This window comes from Scyliorhinus canicula, chromosome 11, assembly GCF_902713615.1.
Source record: "Scyliorhinus canicula chromosome 11, sScyCan1.1, whole genome shotgun sequence".
Lineage (NCBI taxonomy): Eukaryota > Metazoa > Chordata > Chondrichthyes > Carcharhiniformes > Scyliorhinidae > Scyliorhinus > Scyliorhinus canicula.
Window position 1 is genome coordinate 24944053 of NC_052156.1, and position 25446 is coordinate 24969498.

General features: G+C 44.6%; 1 protein-coding gene across 2 annotated transcripts in view; it reads left to right on the forward strand.

Annotated features, from left to right (window-relative positions):
* The window catches only part of nol8 (nucleolar protein 8), a 73838-nt gene that overhangs the window by 9394 nt on the left and 38998 nt on the right, over window positions 1-25446 (forward strand). For both annotated transcript variants that reach the window (XM_038812592.1, XM_038812593.1), the window contains exons 5-8: window positions 3258-3408; window positions 7164-7232; window positions 10712-12565; window positions 14758-14922. In XM_038812592.1, the coding sequence (XP_038668520.1) occupies window positions 3258-3408; window positions 7164-7232; window positions 10712-12565; window positions 14758-14922 (2239 nt within the window). The remainder of the gene's footprint in view (window positions 1-3257; window positions 3409-7163; window positions 7233-10711; window positions 12566-14757; window positions 14923-25446) is intronic.

Here is a 25446-nt window from a genome sequence, read left to right on the forward strand (position 1 = left end):
TGAGTGCCCAATTATTTTTTTTACAATTAAGGGACAATTTGAAGTGGCCAATTCACCTAACCTGCACACCTTTGGGTTGTGGGGGTGAAACCCATGACCCAGGGCCGGGATCGAACTCGGGTCCTCAGTGCCGTATGCAGCAGTACTAACCACTGTGCCGTCATTCTCCAGAACTTTTCAAACACTTATCTATTTCAAAGGGTCTAATTTTGTTCAGTTCAATTTGTTTACAGCAATAGAAAATTGATGTGTAGATATATACTTGTATTATAACTTGACGGGAGATAGCAACCATTTCTGTTCCAGAATTATCCTCCTCACTGCTATTTCTGTTCCAATATTATCCTTCTCCCTGCTGAAGAAAACACTTGTTCCAACGCTATTAGCAACCTGAATAATTTTCAGATTGAATTTTAAATTTTGCAAATTAAAATTCCAATTTTAATTATTAAGTAGGTACTTCCAAGCTCTAACTTTTACACTGGATGTTACAGAAGAAAGTCATACTTTCAAAAGTTGCTTCCCAAAGCTTTCTTGGTTCTGCACTCAAATAAAATAATAGTTCTGAAATAATGCTGAGAGTAGATGAGGATAGTGTGGTTGAATTTTCAAAATATGATTGCTAAAGTGTTAGACCCGTTAGTAAAATTAAAGCTGATAGAATTAAAGGGAGAAAAGTAGTGTATCCAAAATCCAAAGCAGAAAGTAAGGTTGGATGGTTTGTCTTTCAGGCTGGAAACGCTGTACCTTGGTCAGTAGCAGGACCACAGTAGTAGGACCATTGCTCTTCTTGTATATATTAATGTCCTGGACTTGAGTGTACAGGTCAAAACGTCAAAATTTGCAACCAGCATGAAACCTGCAGTGTAATGAACAATGAGGTGTGCAGTAATAGATTTCAAGAGGACATGGGCAAATTAGCGATCTTGGTAAATACGTGGCAGATTAAATTTAACACAAGAGAAATGTGGTGATACATTTTGATAGCAAGAATGAGGAGAGACAATATAAATGAAAAGGTACAATTTTAAAGAGGTTGGCGTAATAGAGAGACTGACTGGTCTATGCATACGTATATTCGAAGATCGCAGGTCAGGCTGAGCAGGCTATTGAAAAGGCATATTAGACCTTGGCTTTTTAAATAGAGGCATAGAATGCAAGAAGGAGAAAGTTGTGCTGAACGCAACTGTAGTATTCTGTCCAATTCTTGTTGTGTACTGGACAACTACGTGTGCAGCAAGTGTTGTCAGCTGAGCAGCTCTAGTTTCAGGTGTCAGAACTGGAGTACCAAAACCACTCTGACATCTGAGGCATGGGGTGGAGGGTGTTCTGACAAACCTGTTGGGAGTGGGTGATGTGGTTGCTGAATCTGTGATAGCATGAGGGCCGGCACCAGGAGGAGAGCGCAGTGTGCATGTGCAGTCTTCGATGATAGAGAATTCTGGACAAGTGGTGTCCCAGATGCAGACAGGACAGTTCCACAAAATCTGAGTGGGTTCATAAGTTCAGAAGATATAGGAGCAGAATTAAGCCATTTGGCCCATTGAGTCTGCTCTGCCACTCTATCATGGCTGATATGTTCTTCATCTGCTATCTACATTGTTACGGACCAAGAGCTGGATTGCAAAATCAGCCAGGGCATCTCCTCCCTAGAACACAATCTAGGAGCGGGAGTAGGCAATTTTGCCTCCCGAGCCTAACACCCTCAATGCAATAGCTGATCCCATCCTGGCCTCAACTCCACCGTCCTGCCCGTTCTCCATAACCCTTCAACCCATTACCAATTAAAAATATGTCTAACACCTCAAATTTACTCACTGTCCCTGCATCCACCACACTGTAGGGTAGCGAATTCCACAGATTCACAACCCTCTGGGAGAAGTAGTTTTTCCTCAAATCTGTTTTAAATTTGCTACCTCTTATTCAAAGATTATGACCTCTTGTTTTAGAATGCCCCACAAGAGGAAGCATCAGCGCCACGTCTACTTTATCCACACCTTTTACTATCTTTTATACCTCAATTAGATCTCCTCTCATTCTTCTATAGGCCTAAACTGCTCAATCTCTCCTCATACAACAAACCCCTCATCTCTGGAATCAATCAAGTGAACCTTCTCTGATCTGTTTCCAATGCCATTACATCTTTCCTCAAATAAGGGGACCAAAAGTGTGCACAATACTCCAGGTGCGGTCTTACCAAGGCCTTATATAGTTGCAACACATCCTTACCTTTATTCTCAGTTCCTTTTGCTATAAATGCCGACTTTCCATTTGCTTTCCTTATTATCTGCTGTACCTGCATGCTCGTTTTCTGTGACTCATGCACGAGGACACCCAGATCCCTCTGCATCGGAGCACCCCAAGGTCTCTCCCCATTTAGATAATTTGCCGTCCCATTTTTTCGACCAAAATGCATGACCTCGCACTTGATCAAACTGGCATCGCTGTACTGGTTATAGAGGTCTTCCACCTAAAGCTTAATGACGCTCACACAGATGGGGAATGGATGAGAAAGAGAACCAAGCAGGTAATGCAGGAGTCCGTTGAGTGCATCTTGTTCTATAACGTTATTCAATTCTGAAGGCTGGTGAGAGTAGTGATTCAGCAGGGAAGTGCAGTCAGAACCAGGTACAAAGGATACAGATTATATCAGTGGTTGCAGAGCATTTTGGAGGAGTAGAGTGAACAACCTGAGGTGAAGTAATCTCTGGATCATACACGAGAGCAGGGCACTGGGAATGTAGAGAAAGGAGGATAGAGGAGATGGGTGTATGGCTGGAGGGATGGTTCAGAAGGAAGATCTTTGGATTCCTGAAACATTGAGATTTGATAGTCGTGACTATGAAGGTTATTGATGTGTAATAAGTAGAAACCTTTTTTGGTAACAGAAGTATCAATTATAGTAATTGGCAAAAAATATGTGACATGAGGTGGTGAAAATAATTACACAGCAAGCTATTGTGATCTGGAATACAATGTGTGAATGGTGGTGGAAGCAGATTCAACAACAATCTTCAGAAGAGAATTGGATAAATATTTGGAAGAGCAAAATGTTGTAGGGTGATGTATAAAATGCTGGATGCGGGACTAGTTCTTCCAAAGAACCATCACAGGCATGGTGGGTGTATAACCTCTTTTTGTAATGTTAATTTGTATCACCAGGTATTTCGGAAATAAATCATGATTTAAATCTTTGCAGTTATTTCAAAACAAATACAAGTTTTATATCAACTCAAGTTTTGCATTACCTGTTGTAGGCTTGCTCAAGAGCGACAGGATGCAGCTAAAAATAAGCACAAACCTCAAGTTGACGGCATAGCAAAAGTGGTAGAATCTCTGAAGAAAGCTGGTGTTGAAAACTTCAAGATCAGATCTGCAGTACCAGGAACAGAAGTACCTGAACACAAGGCAAGTAATAATTATTTAATTTAAAACTTAATTTTGCATGAGCTAATTTCTGAAATGTCCTCAACTAAATAGAAATTCAGGCAAAATAGTAGATTAGTCAGTGTGATACAGCAATCTGATTTTTAGAGGTATTAAAAAGTATTGAGCCCACCTTAATAATAATAATTATTGTAACAAGTACGCTTCAATAAAGTTACTGTGAAAAGCCCCTCGTCGCCACATTCCGGTGCCTGTTCGGGGAGGCTGGTGCGGGAATCGAATCCGTGCTGCTGGCATTGTTCTGCATTACACGCCAGCTGTTTAGCCCACTGTGCTAAACCAGCCCCTCTTGCCTGCCCGAAAGAGAAAAACATCATTCCACTCACAAGAAACCAGGCAAAAGCTCTTGGAGTTTAAAAACTAGGCCTTTATTACAATAATAATAATCTTTATTATCACAAGCAGGCAGACAGTAACACTGCAATGAAGTTACTGTGAAAAGCCCCTAGTCGCCACATCCCGACCCCTGTTCGGGTACACGGAGGGAGAATTCAAAATGTCCAATTCACCCAACAGCACATCTCTCGGGACTTGTGGGCGGAAACCGGAACACCCGGAGGAAACCCATGCAGACATGGAAGAACGTGCAGACTCCACACAGTGACCCAAGCCAGGAATTGAACCTGGGACCCTGGAGTTGTGAAGAAACTGTGATACCCACTGTGCTACTGTACCGCCCACATGCTATAGCAGAGGGATGCCAGAGAGCACAGAATCCAGAATGGCACAGATTATACTTGAGATTCGGTTACAAGAAATTAGCAGATATCAATCATTTGTCACTAGTTATCTATGTCCACTCGTGCCTATCGATTAAGGCTACATCATGCATAGTGTTTGAGAATAATTAACCAATCACACCAAAGGTCCATAAATTTCAAACAGTAGCCTTCTCTTGCAGCTACAGATTCTTTAAAGAGACCGAGCACTGCAAGCTCACAATCTCTTTAGCCAAGATCCTCCATTCTCCTTCATTTTAAAGTTAAATTATTTATTTGATTAATTTTTTTTTATTTTTTTTGTTCCATTTAAGCATATTTCCAACAACTGATTTCATAGGCAACACCTGAAAATAGATTGCAGTGAATATAGAATTTACAGTGCAGAAGGAGGCCATTCGGCCCATCAAATCTGCACCGGCTCTTGGAAAGGGCATCTCACTTAAACCCCACACCTCCACCCTATCCCCATAACTCAGCAACCCCACCGACCCTTTTTTGGACACTAAGGGCAATTTAGCATGGCCAATACACCTAACCTGCACATCTTTGGACTGTGGGAGGAAACCAGAGCACCCGGAGGAAACCCACGCACACACGGGGAGAACGTGCAGACTCAGCACAGACAGTGATCCAAGCCAGGAATTGAACCTGGGTCCCTAGCACTGAGATGCAACCGTGCTAACCACTATGCTACGGTGCTGCCCGTAACACCTATATTAAATTCAATTCTCAAACATTCTCACCCAAACACATTACCACCTGCAAAATCTTTTTTCTCTTTCTGGTGGCAATTATGATAACACATTCTCTGTCATTCCAAATTCCTCTAGAGTATGCTTAAAATTTCTACTTTTAACTGATGTCATTGAGCTCTCATATTATTTAATTGTGGATTTATATCAAGTAATTTAGACACTATCATAGACACAAGTTTCTGGGTGATTTAAAAACAAATCAATTGTCTGCTGAAATAGTAATTTTTGTGCTCCAATTACATTTTTAAACCGATTTCAATCTCATTACTTAACCAAATTTGAAAGAAACCGTAACAGTTAATTTTAAACTTGTGATGTTTGAAAGGTTCTAATTAGATTGCTGTCAAGCTGTAAGCTTATACCTGACATTGACTCAGAAATTAATTCAAGAATTGTTTAACACAAGCTTGTATTTTATTTACAATTTAATTAATTTTTTATTTTATCAATTTTGTCACAACATTCCCAATCCGTGTTAGCTAATTCTGAGAGGAATCGGTCAGCTACGGCGACCTGCACAGCAGCAAGGGGAAATACCATCTTAAGATATTCCTGAAAACTGCATGTTTGCACTTTCCAGCCCTTTTTCACTGCACAACACAGTGTTTGTTGGAATTCACCGGTTTTTACATTTTATAAATTGGGATGCTTTTTGGCATGGTAAAGGGGCAGTCACAAACTTAATTTCTTCCTTTTTGAATTTAGCCTTCCCTGATTCTGGCATGTTTCACTATTCCCAGTAAGGAGTTCAGACAGTATCTGAACAGTAAAAGAAAATCTACAGAAAAAGTCTAGACAATTTGTGCGAATTCCTCGTCACAGGAAACTTCACCACCACTCTGTGATTCGTTTCCCACGCACCTGCTCCGGAGGAGTTAAGAACTAACTGTACTCTGCTCCCTCCACTTCCCTAGAGCGGAGCTTCACAATATGTACTTCACTCCCACTGGAGTCTGCTGGGGAGGAACTTCACCAAATGTACTTTACTCCTCCCATCGTCCTAGAGAGGAGCGTCACAGAATGTACTGTGCTCCTTTTGGAGTCTCTAGGAAGAAGGCTCCTCTCATACACTTCCTTAATCTGATCTGATTTACTCTTGAGTCCGAGTCTGCATTTGCCCGTTTGTCAGCTAAGCTACTCTCCAGCATCCAGTCAGGAGTATAATCAAAGATAATACTCAACAAACTGAGGTTTCTGTCCTTGTGCCTCGTGGGACAACCATCCTCTGCTATCTAACTATTGTGGGGGAAAGTACAGCTATTTGACTTTAGTGTACTTCACTCTTGCACTCACAAGAAACCAGACAAAGACTCTTGAAGTTAAAAACAAGGGCTCTATTACAATGCTGTAGCAAAGGTCTAGAGGCATTCCAAGAGAGACGCCAGAGAGCACCGATTCAAGAATGGCCCAGACAGATATACTTTGAGATTCGGTTACCATATGTTAGCATATACCAATCACTTATTACTGGTATTCTATGCCCAATAATAATTAACCAATCATAACAAAGGTCCACGTGCTTTTTTTAAATTTAAAGTACCCTATTTTTTTTCCAATTAAGAGGCAATTTAGCATGGCCAATCCACCTACCCTGCACATCTTTGGGTTGAGGGGGTGAAACTCACACAGACACGGGGAGAATATGCAAACTCCACATGGACAGTGACCCGGGGTCGGGATCAAACCTGAGTCCTCGGCACCATGAGGCAGCAGAGCTAACCATTGCACCACCATGCCGCTCACCCACATGCTTAACTACACTATCCAATCAATACTAAGATATATAGCATCCCCTAATATTTATCACAGCTTCCCATTATTGAGAATGTAGATACCAATCACCTACCATGTCTCAGTATAATGTTATTTCCCAAGATAAATGGTCTGCTGTAATAACAATCCTGGATAGCTGCATTTTCCACCCCTCCCCAACAGGCTGGCATCACCGAAAGGATCCACACTTCTCCTGTCATACTTGATAAACAACATCTGGGTTACCTTCCTTGGTCCCCCTCATCAGCGAGATGTGTCCTTGGGCATGCTTTTTGTGGGTGACAACTTCAGCAAACAGCTTGTGTGTAATAACCCCTTCGGAACTTATTGGGATAACTAAAGTCTTTTAAAACTAATTTCAGTATAAAGTCTAAAAGTTACACTCTTTCATACCACAAAAACTAAGTTCTAATAAATGTTACCCTGCTTATGTACCAAAAAAGAACTTAAATTCTTTATCCCTCAGGACTGGATTGTGAGCAAATTTGGAAGAGTGTTGCCCATTCTTCATCTGCGACAAAAAGATCAGAAGAAAATATCCTTTTGTTTCAACAAAGGTGTTTGGAGAAAATATTCAAAAGTTGTTGGGGGGGGGGGGAGATTCTGGAAGTTGGATGTCCTCAAAAGGGTTTTCTGTTACATCTATAAAGCAAACACTTAAATTTCGATAATTTTTTCCCCTTCTTTCCTGCAAAGTGTTTTCTGGTTTTATGTAAAATGTTTCTCTTGTCAGTTACACTGGGCTGCTTCCATCAAGAATATGATTGACTGAGGCCAGGTATATATTACCTTGCACAGAGAATTGTATTTGTATAGAGCTTTTCATGACCTTGGGGCATCCTCAAATCATTTTTGATTTGTAGTCCGTTTATTCTTCCATGGGATTTAGGCGTTGCTGCCATTAGATGCCCATCCCTAATTGACAAGCCGTTGCATTGAACCACTTCAGTCCATCAAGATGTACCTGCTGTTTAGAAGGGAGTTCCAGGATTTTGATCCAGCAATGTTGAAGAAACTGCAACAGCGTTCCAAGTCAGGGTGGTTTGGAGGGAAAATTTTCAGGTGTTCGTGTTCCCATGCATCTGCTGCCCTTGTCCTTCTAAGTTGTAGGGGCTGAGGGTTTAGAAGGTGCTGCTGCAGTAGTGTACACCTCGGTCACTGCATCAATGGTGGAGGAAGGGAACGTTTTAATTGGTGGATGGGTGCCAACCAAGTGGACATCTTTGTTCTAGAAGGAGTAGTGTTTCTTGAGTATTGGAGCTGCACTCATCCAGACATTCCTTCATACACCTGACTTGATCTGGATGTACCACATTAAATCTTCTCCAGTCCTACCAACATCTATTTACCCCAACTTTGTATTGTGACTGGGTGATCACTTTGCAGAACACCTTCAGTCAGTCTGCAAACATGACCCAGACCTTCCTTCACCATCTTGCTCTCATGCCCACGTTTCCACTGTTGGCCCGCTGCAATGTTCCAGTGAAGCCCAACACAAACTGGAGGAACTGCACCTCATCTTCCAATTAGATACTATACAGCCTTCTGGATTTAATATTGAGTTCAACAACTTCAGACCATGAACTCCCTCCTTCATTTCAATCTTTTAAATCCATTTTTTTGCCCCAAGCCCAATTCCTGAAATATTTGGTCCCTTGCAGCCTAATAATTATAGCCACCAGGGTTGTAAGTTGAAATACAAATACTGTTTATTTTAAACAAGATTTACGGTGAAAAAAGTAGCGGATACAATTGGGCAAATATTAATAAGAACCTAACTCCAACTGTGACATTCATATACACACAGTCCTTGCAGGCTTTCTCCACAGTAAGCTTGAGAATCACAGTCCTTATTTTGCTCGATTTTCCTTGAGACTAGATTCCTTGTTTAATCAGATTTTGCTTTCAGTTTGTGGCCTGCTTTCAGGCCCTGTTTTCAGGAACCTAAACCCACGAGAGGGCGTGTTAGCTGGATCTTTTCCTGAATAGGCTTAGCAGCAGTTCCCTGGAGTGATTTGAGCTGGGTCTTTCACCTCCGCTGCGAGAATCAAAAGTGAAACTAAAATGGAACTTTGTGGTTCTGTAAAAACATTCCAGAGGGATAATATCCTATTACTGTGCAGAACACCGCCTTTTGTGTCAATTCGTTGGCCATCAGTCAAACCAAGTCCCAACTAATTTCTATCATGGGTGCCAGTCCACAATTTAAATCAGCATAGCCTTCTGGATCCTTCCATTTGTGTTAAAGGCACAGGCCGCTGCTTTCTTCTGCTTGAATTAAAATGGCAGACTATCTTAAAGATAAAAGTCCACAAATCATCCATGGTCAAAAAACAATGGTAAAAATAAAAGAATAGGAAAATAAGGGATTAAACTGGGAATAAACAAGAACAAACAGAAAGTACCCTTGCACTCGGTATGACTCCAAATAATGGAGAGTTTTGCCTCTGATTCCCGCTGATTTAAATTTGTCAAGACTCCTTGATGCCACACGCGATCAAATGCTATCTTGATGTCAAGCAAGCCTCACGTCCCCTCTTGATTGAGCTCTTTTGACAGTTCGGGCCGAGGCTGTAATAAGGTCAGAAGTTGATTAGCCCCGGTGGAACCTGGACTTGAATATTAGTGAACAGGTTATTACTTTGCTGATGGTTGACTGGAGACTGATAGGGCAATAATAGGCTGGGTTGGATTTGTCCTGCCTTTTGAAGTGCACATCCCTTTTCCACATTGTCGCGTGGATGCCTGTGTTGTAGTTGTATTGGAATAGCTTGGCTAGGGTTGCAGATAGTTCTTGTCTTCAGTACTGTTGCTAAATTGTTGTCAGAGGCCAAAGCCTTTGCAGTATCCAGTGCCTTTAGCCAGTTCTTGATATCACAAGGAGAGAATTTAATTGGTTGAAGATTGGCATCTCTAATGCTGGAAACTTAAGGAGGTGTGCCCAAAGATCAGGAGCATGGGACTGAAGTCCAAACAAAACCTAAGTAAAAGTTTTTTCAGGAAACTAAAAAGGAGTTGCAGCCTATAACCATTAACATATGCATGGTCCACCAGGCTGCAGAAAACACCCAAATTATGGATAGCCAGGTCCCACAAACATGAATTAGGTGACCTATTTTTAATATTGTTGGTTGAGAGATGAATATGGGTCAGAGAACTGAAACAACCTCCATGCTCTTGTACAAAGTCATTCCATGCAACTTTTTATGCCCACTTGAGAAGACAGGTCAGCTTCAGTCTAAAAGTATGGTGAAGTCGCTATAGTCCCACATGACCTTAGACTACTTTCCCCTTTGAAGGGGAGAGCAGGTGGTGATTTAACCTGAGGATCACCACACCTCAGACGAGAGGCAAGATTGAGAAAACGGAGCCTTCATGAATAACTTCAGCCAGTACTGGAATTGAGCCCATGCTGCTGGCCTCTCTCTGCATCGCAAACCAACTCTCTAGCCAAGTGAGCTAAACCAGCCCCCTCAAGCCTCAGTGTAACGTTGAAAAATGGCATCTCTGATACTGTACTGAAGTTTCAGCCTAAATTGTTCTCAAGTCACGAGAGTAGGACTTGAGCACAAAATCATCTGATTAAGAGGTGTGAGTGATATAATTTCAGCCACAGTTAACATTATGTGCAGTTCTAAGAAATAAGCTTATTTTCTAGCCCTCTAGACGTAGTGGATGTTCTAATACTTTTGAAATTGAAAAAAACTGAAGCAATTGCAAAAGCAAAATACTGCAGGTGCTGGAATCTGTAATAAAACAGAAAATACTAGAAATACACAGTAAGTCGGGCAATATTTGTGGAAGGAAAAAGTTACATATTCAGAGCCGTGACCCTTCATCAGAACTGATGAAGAGTTATTGATCTGAATTTTTAATTCTATTTCTCTTCCCAAATGCTGCTTGACCTGAGTATTTCCAGAATTGTCTGAAGAAATTATACATCATTATTTTGTAGGATTTATTATATTTGGTTTAATTATAAAATTCTGCTGGACTTTTCTTAACTAATTTCACATATTAAAGTATGATCCTTCAAAATATTGTCATAACATCAAGAAGCTTGATCATCTGTCAAATTGGGAAATCAAAACCCCAGTGGCCAACTTGACATGGTATCTTGAAGAACAAGATGATGAAATGAGTAAGAAAAGACGAGGGGACTTCCCTACTCCTACACAGCCTGTTAAGAGAAAGAAGCTACTTGTCAACAAATACAATATGGAGGATTCCAGTGATTCTGACAGCAATTCCGAACAAAATAAAATGTCTTCAATCACAGTTGAACATAATGGCAAAAGAACATCTAATAAGGATGAGTTGATCAATGCGACAAGGAACAAGTTTACTTTGTCCAAATCTACTTCTTGTGCAGATTCAATGAATCAAAACTTTGGCAGACCAGCAACTGTTGCCTCTAACAAAAGCAAAACTTGGTCTAAAGCTCAAGTGGCACATTCTGACTCTGAAGAACTGGAATTGATTATTGCAAAAGACAAAAGTAAAATTAAAGAGCTTAGTCAGACAGATGAAAAACCAAAAGACATGCCCTTGGAGGTGGTTGGTGAAGATTATGTTTTAAAACATCAAACTCATTGGGCATTAAATGACTCTGACAATGGTAGTGAATCTGATTCTGCTGATACTGATGAAATTATCTCTACGCGAATGATTTCTCACAGGAGTTTGTCAAAGATAAAATCTAGTAGAAAACCAGATTCTGAGAACTCCAAGACTGAAGGTGAACTTAAGAAAGAGGAGTCTGAAACTAATAGTAAAAACAGTGATGAAGAGTCGGATGAGAGTTCTGAATCTGATTTGGATTCTGATTATGAAGAAATGATAAGTAATTGCTACCGGATAGACTTGTCACTAACTGATCTTGAACAGCTGGCAGGTAATTCTTCCAAACCTAAGGATGAAGACAGCGAATCAGAAGAAGAAAGTGAATTGGACTTTCCTAAAAGTAACTTGTTACAGTCTCTTGCAGTGAACCAATTGCCATCCTCTTCAGGTGCAAATAATTTGCAGAGCATCCCCGTCTTGAAGAAAAATATACATAATAGCATGGTATCAGCTATTCAGGATGAGGACAGCGATGACTGTGAACTGACACCAAGGAAACAGCTGATTAATCCACCTTTTAAAGGCACGCAGTGCCTCTTCAAGGTAAAGGAAGCAAATAACAAAGGAGATGAAATAATTAGTGATCAATTACTTTTGAAAATGAAGAGGCAGGTGGATGAAGAACTATGCAGTGATTCTCTAACCACATCTGGTGACATAAAACAGAAAGTTCATGGAACCAACAATTTGCTATCCTCCGATTCTGATAATGATGTGAAGAGTAGTTGCAGACCACCACCATTTAAAGGAACAATGTCTCTTCAATTTAACACATCCACCATGGACACTCCTAGCCATGGGTGTCACCTTCGTATATCTGAAAGTAAAGAAGAAAAGTTGAAATCTGGAAAGCACAAATTGTATAAGGCTGTATTACTAAATGGAGATAAAAGCAGTGATTACGAAGACTCTGATGAAGAGGTAAAAGCTGTGAAACAAAGAATGGTACATATAAAGCCAAAAAACTCTGCGAAGATTGAGCCCTCAGCTTTACTTGTTGCTGAAAGTAACCATGTGAAGGAAAAGAGAGAATGTAAAGCTGGAGGGGTTGAGAAGTGTTTGATTAAAAATGAGTCCGATATTTCCCTTCGCATTGACAATACTGCTTGTAGTGTGGCTGCAGAAGATCATCGAAATTCGGATAAACATTTAGTGGACAATCAGAAAAGACTGGCTGCATTACAAAAGAGGCAGAAAGAGACAGAAATGCAGAAGAAACTCATTCAGGGAGCCCTCTCCAATTTGGTATGTTAGAATTCAATTGTTCCTTTAATAATTTTAGAACATTGATTTTGAACAGTCTACTAATTATTATTTTCTCCTTTAAATTGCCTGTTTCATCAACCTAGAATAACTTTTTATTGTTGATTATTTAATTGATGTAAATTCATCATATTGGTCATTCCGGTAATTTCCTGCATACATACAGCAGAGCCGACATTTTTGAACATAGTTTTAAAAATTTGCACAAGGTGCGATTTATCCCATACATTTTACTATATATTCACAACCATGCAAAATATCAATGTACACAAAGTAATACAAATATCGAAGCAGCAGTACAATATTTTCTTCATAATAAAGCCACAGACTTGTGTCACATACGGGTTAAGTGTATTATTTCCCTCCGATTCCCCATGCGCTTGTTACTTTATCTTAGGCAGACAATTTGGAAAGGCATCAGGCAGCTTGAAAGGATACCAGTTCACAGATCAATAGGTTTCTTGTTCTGTTGCCTGCCTGTCATCATCAGTCCACCTCTGAAACATTCTAAAATGACACAGACAAAGATTAACAGTACAAAGATCACCATTAGGGTAGAAAACGGCAGAATGCCTCGTTGTAATTGGCATACTTTCCATTTTCTAAATTCATCTAAAATGTAAATTTAATTGTTTTAATTTGATGATTAAAATTGGTGCTTACTACTTCAGTGACCCAGTGGGTCTTTTATGGGATAATTTAAAAGAGAACAGGATGAATATATTGCCTTCAATGAAGTCACAGGGCAGCCTTTTTAAACTAAAGTCTGATACGACAATCTTGCGACAATTAGTTCTCGAGTCTTAAGATATATTCTTTGTTTTTGTTTTTCAATTCTTTTTTCTATAAAGTTTGGGGGCGGCATTCTCTGACACCGGCTGGGTCGGAGAATCGCTGAGCGCGATTCATGCGACGACGTCCCGACCCATACGCCCCCCTGGCGATTCTCTGCGCGGGTTGGGCCGAGCGCCGAGATAGGCCGAGTCCCACCGGCGCTGTTCACATGTGGTCTTACCCGGCGGGACATCAGCGTCCATCCTGCAGTGGGGGAGGGGGTTTGATTCGACCTGGGAGGGAGGGGGGGCGGGGGACTCCACCGTGGCCTGGCCTGTGATCAGGGCCTACCGATCGGCGGGCCGGCTTCTCCTCGTGGTGGTGGGGGGGTCCGGGGGGGGGGGGGGGGGTGCCTCTTTTACTCCATGCCGAGCCCCTGTACCTCTACGCTATGTTGCGTCGGAGCTGGCACGGAGAAGGAAGCTAGCGCACATGCGCGAGTTCACGCCGGTCGCGGAGTGAATGAGCGAATTTGCGCCGGCTGCAATGCGCAGACCCGCTGCACCCATTTAACACTGGTATCGGCAGCTGGAGCTGCGTGAGTGGCTCTAGTGCCGTGCTGGCCCCCCCGTAGGGCTCAGGATCGCTGCTCCTGGGGCCTGTTGACGCTGTCGTAAAACACAACGGCGTTTACGACGATGTCAATACTTAGTCTCAGGATCAGAGAATCCCGCCCAGGGTACCCAATTAATTTTTTTTAAAATTAAGGGTCAATTTACCGTGGCAAAATCCACGCAGACACGGGGAGAATGTGCAAACTCCACCCGGTCAGTGACCCAGAGCTGGGATTGAACCTGGGACCTCTGCATTGTGCAGCAGCAATGCTAACCACTGCTGCCCAAATCTTAAGATATATTCAATATCAAACATATTAACCTAAAGGATATGAGCTGCAAGAGGTCCATTTAATGAGTTAATACTTTGATTATTACTTTTTGGGGGGATATTTTGTAGGACAATTTTTAATCGTGTAACTGAAATCTTGTGTGCTTAAGTTTTCTTTTCTTGTTACTAAATCCTTTCATTTTTAATATCCTGAAAGTGGTACCTGAATTCTATAATGCTGGGATCAGTGGGTTTTCTTCTAATTTTCAGGATTCAATAAAAAGTTATGGTCCATAAGCTAAGTTTCCTTCTTGCATTTGGTTTGTTCAGCAATTACCATCTGCTGTGGCCGTAACACTGGTACACATTCAGAAATTTTGTGCTGTAAATAATTGTTCCTTCTCTTCCTTTTATTTACTCCTCTTCATTATGACCTCCACTTCCATATAGTCTCACTATTTGCCCCCACTTTTTAGCCTCTAAACAAAAAACATTTTTTTAATGTTTTATTGTAGGACAGTCAGAAATCTGATAACGGGAAGCATGTTGTCTTTGATTTTGAAGAACAGAGTGAAAACAAGGCACTGTTTGAAGATATTAGAGGGAGTTCTAAAACCAAAGATGAAAACCTATCAGCAGAAGGTGGCGAAGAAAACAAAGAAAAATGGCATGTTGCTAAAGTAAGCTTTTGTTTTGGTCAGTTGTGGGTTTGACCTGTTGTAGGTTTGACCTGTTGAAAGTAAGTTATCAGAAATTGTAATTATCAGCAGTAAGCCTTCCTGGTTCAGGTTAAACATGACTGGTTGTGGAATAATCTGATGTATTCTGTCATAACAATGTATTTTGTTTCTCAATCTTAAAATTATTCCCGGTTTGGCCTGCTTGAGGCATTTTCCATTTCTCACAGAAACCATTTTTAGTCCTGAGACTGCTAGTTGTATGGTCAGAACCTGAACCCCCAAAGAATTGGTTTGAATCTTTGTACAATCATTCAACCAGGGTGTCTTAAGTTTTGATACATTGTTTTGATTTTGCTTGCAGTTCTATTCCCTAGCTTTTCCAAAAGTCAGTTGACTCTTTGCTGAGGCACAACAAGACTTTAAAATTAATAAATATTTTCAACATAGACAGACATTCCAACGTCTTTCACAGAAGTGCAACCAGACAAAAAGATATTTAAGGAGAGTTACGAATGGGCAGCTGAGAGTGAAACCTAAGCGCGGACGATTTCACTGAGCTGGACAATGAAATGAAGTACTTAACAATATGGCCGACATGTGAAAAGCTGCAGAAAGGTTGGGCAAGGAAGATACGCCGCAATCAAAGTTGCAGAAAATGTCATTTGTATCTTGGTTTAGGGCTATTTTTGTTCTGCAACACGGCTGGAAACTGCAGAGATTCAAACATGGAGTTGCGTGAAAGATGGGCATGGATTTGGGAGGTAACAATATGTTCACAAAATTTAGAGAGGAAAGAGAGGCTAGAGATTCAACAGTAGTTCACAAGGACAGAAGAGTCAAGGATATTTTTTTTGATAATGACACATTTTAATATGAGAAACAGTACCTAAGGAGAGACCTGGATCTGGTGATGGAAGGCTAAACCAATTTTCTGTCAGATGTGATTTAGTAGGCACTCTTTGGACTTGGTGAAGATAGGATATTAATGTAGATAACTGGACGACTATAGAAACAACGTCCCCTACTACCCTCCCCCCTGCCCTATTCTCTAATTACCCATAAGTTCCCTGTCCTTCTCTTACACTACCATGCCTCCCATTCCCCCCCCCCTTTACTGCTGACATTCAGTTTTCCTTGAAGAAGTCAATGAGCAGCTGCCACCTCTGGGAAAACCCCTGAATTGATCCTCTCAAGACAAACTTAATCTTTTCCAGCCTGAGAAACCCTGCCTTGTTGCTGACCCACACTCCTGACTTTGGGGGTTCCGAGTCTCTCCATCCCAGCAAAATCCGTCTCCGGGCACCAGGGAGGAGAAGGCCAGAACATCGGCCTCCCCCCCCCCCCCCCCCCGGATCTTCCAACACTCCAAATATTGCCAATTCTGGACTCGGGAGTCACCCTCCCTTCCAGGACCTCTGACATAACATTCACAAATCCCTGCCAGAATCCCCTCCACTTCGGACACGCCCAGAATATATGTACATGATCCGCTGGGCTTCCCCCCCCACAGCATCCGCATCTATCCTCCACTTCCTCAAAAAACCTGCTCATCTGGGCTACCGTCATATGGGCCCTATGAACCACCTTGAACTAGATCAGGCTAAGTCTGGCATATGACGAGGATGAATTAACTCTTCAAAGCCTTTTCCCATAATTCGATTTCCAACTCTCTTCCCAGCTCCTCTTCCCACTTTCTCTTCATCTCCCAGATAGGGACTCCTCCCACTCCATCAACTCCTTATATATCTCTGAGATTCTCCCCAACCCCTGTTTTTGACCTCACCTTATCCTGTAGTCCCCTCAGGGGGAGGTGAGGAAGCTTGGAACCTGCCTCCGGAAAAAGTCCCGCACCTATAGGTACCGAAACCCGTTCCACCCGGCAGCTCAAACTCCTCCTCTAATGCCTCCAGGCTCAGGAAACCCTCATGAATAAAGATACCCCAAAATCTCTGAATCCCTGCACGCTGCCACCTCCTAAAGCCCCCATCCGCCCCCCCGCGGAACAAACCAGTGACTATCACAGATCGGTGACCACACTGACACTCCAGTCCCATGTATTGTCTCCATTGTCCCCACACCCTCAGGGCTGCCACTACCACTGGGCTTGTGGAGCCGGCGCGAACGGCAGGGGCGTCATCAGTAAAGCCTCCAAACTCTTACCCTTGCAGAATGCCGCCTTTACTTGCTCCCAAACCGACCCCCCACTACCCACTTGCTGACCAGAAATTTGGCCACCCAGTAATTATTAATAAAACTCAGGAGGGCCAAGCCCCCACCCCCCTCCCCGTGACCCCGTTCCAGGAGCGCCGTCTTCACCCTCGGGATTTTACCCGCCCGCACAAAACCTGTGATCGCTGCATTCATTTTCCTAACAAAAGGCCTTGGGGACAAAAATCGGGGGACAAAAAAAACAGCGGCATCGGGAGGACTCACCTTCACCGTCTGCATCCTCCCCGCCAGTGTCAGCGGAAGCATGTCCCACCTGTGGAAATCCCTTTTCATCTGATCGACCTCTTTACCCAGATTTAACTTGTGGAGCTATCCCCAATTCTTAGCCACCTGGATCCCCAGATACATAAAGCTCCTCGCCACCACCTTTGAAAGGTAACTCCCTCGGTCTCCTTTCCTGCCCCCGTGTCTGAATCGCAAAAAACTCGCTCTTTCCCACGTTTAACTTGTAGCCTGAAAAACGCCCAAATTCTTCCAGTGTCTCCATAATTACAGCCAACCCCCCCCCCAAAAGGGATCTGTGATGTAAAGCAGTAAATCTGAGAAGAGCGAGACCCTGTGCACTACCCTCCCTCTCACTATCCCTCCGCCAATCATTCGATGACCTAAGGGCCACCATTGCCAAGGGCTCTATGGCCAGGGCAAACCGAGATTAAAATATTCTGACCGGACCTAGTTGGTACTTACATTCGCCACCGGAGCCTGGGATAGCAACCGGACCCAATCCACAAATCCCTGCCCAAACCCGAACCTGCCTAAAATATCCCATAGCTACTTCCACTCCACCCGGTCAAAGGCCTGCATCTAAAGCTACTACCACCTCAACCTCCACTGGCATCATTATAACATTCGGGAGCCGTCTAATGTTGGACGTTAGGTGCCTACCCTTCACAAATCCCGTCTGGTCCTCCCTGATTATCTCCGGGGCACAATCCTCTATACATGTGGCCAAGATCTTTGCCAGCAATTTAGCGTCCCACGTTCAAAATAGAAATGGGCCTGTACAATCCATAGCTCTGCGGGTCCTTGTTCCGCTTCAAGATGAGAGAGATCGATGCCTGTGATAGCGTTGGGGGGTGCACTCCCAGCTCCTTAGACTCGTTAAAGGCCTTAACCAGAAGCATCCCCAGTAACCCAGAAAACTTTTAATAAAACTCCATAAGTTCCCGGGATACAATTTGGTTGCATCGCCCCAACCGTCTATCACCGCCCCAAACCCAATTGGGCCCCCCAGGCATTCCACCAGAGTCGACTATAAAATTTGCGAAACACATCATTTATCACCCGGGTCCACCACTACCCCCCCCCCCCCCCCCCCTCCGTATCCTTTACTTTCCCAATTTCTCTCGCCATCTCCTGCTTCCTCAGTTGATGTACTAACATCCCTACTGGCTTTCTCCCCATGTTTGTATATTGCCCCTTTCACCCTCCTCAACTGCCCTTCTGCCTTACCTGTGGACAGGAGCCTAAATTCCATTTGGAGTCTCTGACGCTCCTTCAGGGGCTCCTCATTCGGAGACTCCACATATCTCCTGTCCACCGGTAAGATTTCACCTGCCAGCCTGTCCAATTCCACCCGTTCAGTCTTCTCCCTATGGGCCCAAATCGAAATAAATTCCCCTCTGATAACTGCCGACAATGCTTCCCAAACCACCCCTGCCGCAGTCTCTCCCGTGTCATTGCTCTTTATGTACCCCCAAATGGCCTCTTTCACCACTCACAAACTTCATCCTCCGCTAACAGCCCTACATCTAACCTCCACTGTGGATGTTGGGTCTTTCCTGTCCGTACCTGTAGGTCTATCTAGTGTGCAGCGTGGTCCGACACGATTGCTGAATACTCAGTGTCCTCCACCCCCACTAACCGCGTTTTGTCAAGTATGTAAAAGTCTATCCTGGAATATACCTTGTGCACATGGGAGTAGAATGAATACTCCTTGGCCTCCCAAATCTCCACGGCCCCCCATGCGCTATATAAACCCCCGCAGTTCTTTCACCATTGCTGAGACTTTTCCTGACCTGGACCTGACAGGTGTCATCTTGAATCCAGAACCGTATTAAAATCCCCCGCCCATAATCAGCCGGTGCGAGTCGATGTCCGAAATCTTCCCCACACCCTCCTGACAAACACGACATCATCCCAGTTTGAGACGTATATATTGACCAACACCACTGCCATTCCCTCCAGCTTCCTGCTAACCATAATAAATCTAACCCCCGGCCCCCACTCTTAGTATAAGTCCCCAGAACAATGGCAAAAAGCACAAAAAATAAACGAACAATCCCTCCCAAGGTCCAAGCACAAAGGCCCACCCCTCCTCCCTTAACAAAATCTTATCTGTTCTAACACCTTCAAGCAGGACCAAATAGAAAAGACCGGACAAAAAAAATGGAATTATCCATCTAAAAGCTCAAACAGCTTTTCAAACATAGCAACTTAAATTACGGAGTTAAAAGATATAAGATTTTTAAAAGGGCTTTAACTTCTAACTCCGTTCTCCACAGTCAAGGTTTAAGATTGTTGTTTGTCTACCAGGCTATTATCCTTCATGAAGTCCGGCGAACCAAAGTACAGCTCCCAACCCTCATAGGTCACCCAAAGACGGGCTGGGTAAAGCGGACCAAACTTTATTTGCTTCTCATACAGGGCTGCCTTGACTTTATTAAAACTCGCCCTCCTCTTGAAATGAAATGAAATGAAATGAAAAATGAAATGAAAATCGCTTATTGTCACGAGTAGGCTTCAATTAAGTTACTGTGAAAAGCCCCTAGTCGCCACATTTCGGCACCTGTCCGGGGAGGCTGGTTCGGGAATCGAACCGTGCTGCTGGCCTGCTTGGTCTGTTTTAAAAGCCAGCGATTTAGCCGAGTGAGCTAAACCAGCCCCTAAAATCGCTTATTGTCACGAGTAGGCTTCAAATTAAGTTACTGTGACAAGCCCCTAGTCGCCACATTCCGGCGCCTGTTCGGGGTGGCTGTTACGGGAATCGAACTGTGCTGCTGGCCTGCTTGGCCTGCTTTCCACGCCAGCAATTTAGCGTTGTGCTAAGCAGCCCCTTTGCGAGTTCTGCTCCCAAGTCCTGGTACATCCGGATCTCAGAATCTTCCCACATGCACTATTTTGTCTGCCTGGCCCACCTCATGATGCGTTCATTATCTAGGAACCAATGCAGCTGTACCACCATCACTCCAATGGGGCGTACGCATAAGTGCCCTATGGGCCCTGTCCACCTCCAACAGCTTGGGGAACGAACCTTCCCCTATTAACTTCTCCAGCATCCTCACCACATGTGCACTGGCATCCGATCCTTCCTTCCCCTCTGGCAGACCGACGATCCGGATATTCTGTCTCTGAGGACGATTCTCCAGGTGCTCCACCTTCTCCAGCAGCCGTTTCTGTTGGTCCTGTAGCATCTCGATCTCCATTGCCATCGCAGTGGACTGCTCCTCTCGTTCCACCGCCAGCTCCTCCAACTTCTGGATCGCCTGTCCCTGGGTCGTCAATCTCTCCTCCACACAGTCGACCACCGCTCTGATCGAGTCCACCACCCGGGCCAGGTCCTCCGCACATTCCTTGCAATGTTGAGTGAACTTCCTTGCAATGTTGAGAAGTGCACCAACTTGTCCGTCGACCATTGAGCTGGCGAGGTCAAACCCTGCTTCCCCGCCATTGCCTCCTTCAAACTCTGGTCCTCGCTTCCAGCCAACTTTTGATTTCTCCTTTTTTGATTTTTCCAAGGCTGCAGCTCCATAAACTAAGGGTCACCTCCTTCTCCTCTCGCTTTTATACCCTTATTCTGAAAAATTCCTATGGAAATCCAGCATAAAAGCTACAAAAAGACCACCAAGAGCGGGGCTGCCAAATGTGCGACCTTTCACTCCAAAGCCGCAACCGGAAACCCATGTACCCCCTTTTACTGGTCCTCACCCTTTCCTTGCTCCCCCCACCTCCCCTTTAATAGTTGGGCTCCATCCTGGCTCCCATCTTTCACCCTGTGTGTTGCATTGTTTGAATTATTTCCTTAATTTAGTGATTCTTGCTGTTACCTCTGTGGCTTCGCTGGGGGGTGTGGTTCTCTCTGCCCTGTCCCCCTCACATTTTCCATGTCCCTCCCCTGGGTTCCTACCCACCCCCCTTGTTCCTCTCTACTCTGCCATCTTGTCTGCCCTCATCATCCTCCCCCAATCCTAATCGCTATTGGCTTCGAACAGGTCTTGGAACAGGCTGATGAATAGCCCCCATGCTCTGTGGCAGCCCTTGTCCGACCCTTGGATGGTGTACTTCACCTTCTCCAGGTGAAGAAATTTTGACCGGTCTGACAGCCAGTCTGCAGCTGTGGGTGGTGCTGCTAATCGCCAGCCGAGCAGGATTCTCTGACATGTGATCAGGGATGCAAAAGCCAGGGGATCGGCCCTCTTCCCCATATGTAGTTCTGGGCTCGTCCAAAACCCCGAATACTGCCCTACTCTGGCACGCCTCCACCCTAACCCCCACAGCCACTGACATCGCCTCGAAAAGGGCTGTCCAGAACCCGACAAGTCTGGGGCAGGTCCAGAACTTGTGAGCGTGGTTGGCCGGGCCTCCCTGACACTGTTCCCATTTATCCTCCACCTCCAGGAAGAACCTGTTCATTCAAGCTTTAAACTGCTTCAGGCTTAGCCTTGCGCAAGAGGAGGTAGAATTGGCCCCACTTAGCGCTTCGCTCCAGAGTCCCACCCTAATTCTGTCCCACATTTGTCCTCCCATTATGTCTTGCCCTTTCCAAAAGTCGTCCTTGTATGTCCCCATAGTTCCTCTTCTCCCCACTGTCCTTGTCCAGCAGTTCCTCCAGCAATGTATCCCTCAGGGTCCTAGGATACCTCATCGTCTCCTTGCGGAGAAGGTTTTTGATTTGTAGGTGCCAGAGCTCCTGTCTGTTCGCTAGCTCCAGTTCTTTCATTGGTTTATCAAGGATTGCGAGTCTGTCCCCCATGTAAAAGTCCCCTCCGCCCTGTTTCCACTTCTTAAAAGTGGCGTCTTGCATGGCTGGTGGGAATTTGAGGTTTCCACAGATGTCTCATTTGGCTCCATGTCCTCGATGTGGCTACCACCACTGGGCTGGATGTGTATTTTGCCTGGGGAGATGAGAGGTACTTCCATTCGATTCTGTCGAAGGCCTTTTCTGCCTTCGACGAGCGCCTCTGGTGTGCTCTCCCCAGGTGGGGTCATTATCACATTCAGCAGCTGCTTGATGTTCGCAGTTAGCTGTCTACCCGTTTGGTCAGTTTTCCAGTCTCTTAGCCAGGACTTTTGCGTCCATATGGAGCAGTGAAATGTATCTATACTATCCGCATTCCATCGGGTCTTTGTTTTTCTTGGTTATCAGTGATATCATGGCCTGTATTAGCATTGGAGTGTGGGTGCTACTCGCTAACGATTCTGCAAACATTTCCAGGTGTGGGGTCAGGGTTGGTGCAAATTTTTTATAGCAGTCCACTGGGAACCCATCAGGTCCCAGTGCATTCCCCGCCTGCATGGAGTTGATGCTCTTCATAATCTCTCCCAATCCTATTGGTGCTTCCAGTTCCTTCCATCTATTGTCCCCACGACTGGCATGTTCTGTCTATCGAGGAACCGTTTCATCCCTGTCGGGGGGGGCTCGGAGGCGTACAGTCCCCAGCAGAAGGCCTCAAATACTTGGTTGACGTTTTTTGGTTCGGCCACCGGTTCGCCTCTGCTATCCTTTACCTGCGCTATTTCTCTCTTGGCTGCCTGCTTTCTCAGCTGGTGAGCCAACAGGTGGCTAGCCTTCTCTCCGTATTCTTAGAAGGTTCCCCGCGCCTGGTGGAGTTGATGCACTGCTTTCCTGGTGGATAGCAGGATAAAGTCCATTTGTAGCTATTTCCTCTCTGCCAAATGCTGTGCGGTCAGGGCCTTGGAATATTTTCTGTTGACCTCCGGGATGTAATCGATCAGTTGTTGCCTAACCGTTCTCACTTCCCTATCTCTATGAGCTTTGTAGGTTATAATCTGTCGCCTATTCACCGCCTTCAGTGCCACCCAGAACATGGAACGTGAGCCTGTAGTCTGTGATATTTCCTGGCAGAAGGCCTTGTTGGCCAAGAGGTTAGTGTCCAACCTCCATGTGGGGGGCATTGGACATGGCCATTCTCCATTATCAATGTAATGTGGCGTGTGGTCGGAGATAACCGTCGCAGAGTATTCCACTCTGACTATTTCTGGAAGCATCAATTTCCCCACTGCAAAGACGTCAATACAGGAGTATACTTTATGCACCGGTGAAAAGAGCGAGAATTCCTTCTCACCAGAACGTAGGAACCGCCATGGGTCCACAGCCCCTATCTGTTCCATTGACATTCCCAGTTCATAGAATCATAGAATTTACAGTGCAGAAGGAGGCCATTCAGCCCATCGTGTCTGCACCGGCTCTTGGAAAGAGCACCCTACCCAAGGTCAACACCTCCACCCTATCCCCATAACCCAGTTACCCCACACAGTTCCTTGATCGTTCCTGTCTTATTCCCCATTTTGGGGTTTGAACAGTCGTTCAATGTGCCCTGTACACAGTTAAAGTCCGTCGTGTCCCCCCCCCCCCAGTCGGTGTTTGTGGATATCGGGGATTTCCGCCTTAACCAGAACTACTGGTGCCCAGTCCATGACACCGCTGACCATGACGTACCATTCCCCTTCGTCCGAACCTGTCTTTATTGCCGTAAACACCGTCCTCTTGCTGATCTGTATTGCTACCCCCAGCCCTCGACCCTTAGCTTGAATACTACATCTATCATAGAACATAGAACAGTACAGCACAGAACAGGCCCTTCGGCCCTCAATGTTGTGCCGAGCCATGATCACCCTACTCAAACCCACGTATCCACCCTATACCCGTAACCCAACAACCCCCCCTTAACCTTACTTTTTTTATTAGGACACTACGGGCAATTTAGCATGGCCAATCCACCTAACCCGCACATCTTTGGACTGTGGGAGGAAACCGGAGCACCCGGAGGAAACCCACGCACACAGGGGGAGGACGTGCAGACTCCACACAGACAGTGACCCAGCCGGGAATCGAACCTGGGACCCTGGAGCTGTGAAGCATTTATGCTAACCACCATGCTATCCTGCTCAGCCCTTCCTTACCCAGTCAGTCCTTCTCCCTCGGGTGTGCTTCTTGCAGGAAGACATATCGGCTTTCAAACTTCTTCAACGGGCAAAGACTCTGGATCTTTTCACTGAGACGTTAGGTCCCCTGACATTCCAGGTGATAATCCTGATTGGGGAGGTTCTGTCGCTCTGGTCTGTCGATTTCTCTAGCTCGAGGATCATTTTCCCTTGCGCCTCATGATCAATAATCAATCAATTGATCTTTGATGCAGCAGAGCTGAGCCGCTGATTGGCTGTTGTGGGGAAAATTTGCATCAGTGCATTGCGATCATTGTATCCAGAAGGTGTAACTAAGCAAGACATCCTCCGTGTTCAAGTGAAGGCAAGCATCCAGCAAAGTGGAGCCGCTAATTGGCTGTTGCGGGGAAAATTTGCATCAGTGCATTGCGGTCACTGTATCCAGAAGGTGGTTTGTGGAGGAGCTGTATTCAAGTGACAGTTAAACCCCAAACACTTCTTCAGTGTTTCCCTCCCTACCTCCTCCTCTAAGCAAAAAAAACAATAATTGTAAGGATCCCAGCCGAGTAAAGATCAAGAGGGAGACTCGAGGACAGGTAGAAATAGAAAGACGTTGAACCGTGGTGTCACAGCCAGCAGGTATGTGATTGGCTGGTGACTGGTAAGTAGTTTTTCTTTTCCCTGAGGTGTGTTGATAAGGTACGGTTTTTCTATTTCTATTTTTTTTTTGTCATGTGATTGGTAACAATTTTTCTTTTTTTTCCCTTTTTCATTTATCTATATTTTTTGATGTTATAGTTGGACGAAGTTAAGTTTAAGATTAAAAATGGCAGGAGATCTCAGACCCGTGTTTTGCTCCTGTTGCTCAATGTGGGAGCTCAGGGACGTGGCTGATGTCCCACACCTGAAGGAGCCAGGGACGTGTGTCCAGCTACAGCTCTTGTTAGACCGCATGATGGCTCTGGAGCTGCGGATGGACTCACTTTGGAGCATTCGCGATGCTGAGGAGGTTGTGGATAGCCCATTTAGCAAATTGGTCACACCACAGATTAGGATTGCTGACGGAGAAAGGGAATGGGTGACCAAAAGGTAGAGAAAAAGCAGGAAGGCCGTGCAGGTGTCCCCTGCGGTCATCTCCCTCCAAAACAGGTATATCGTTTAGGACACTGG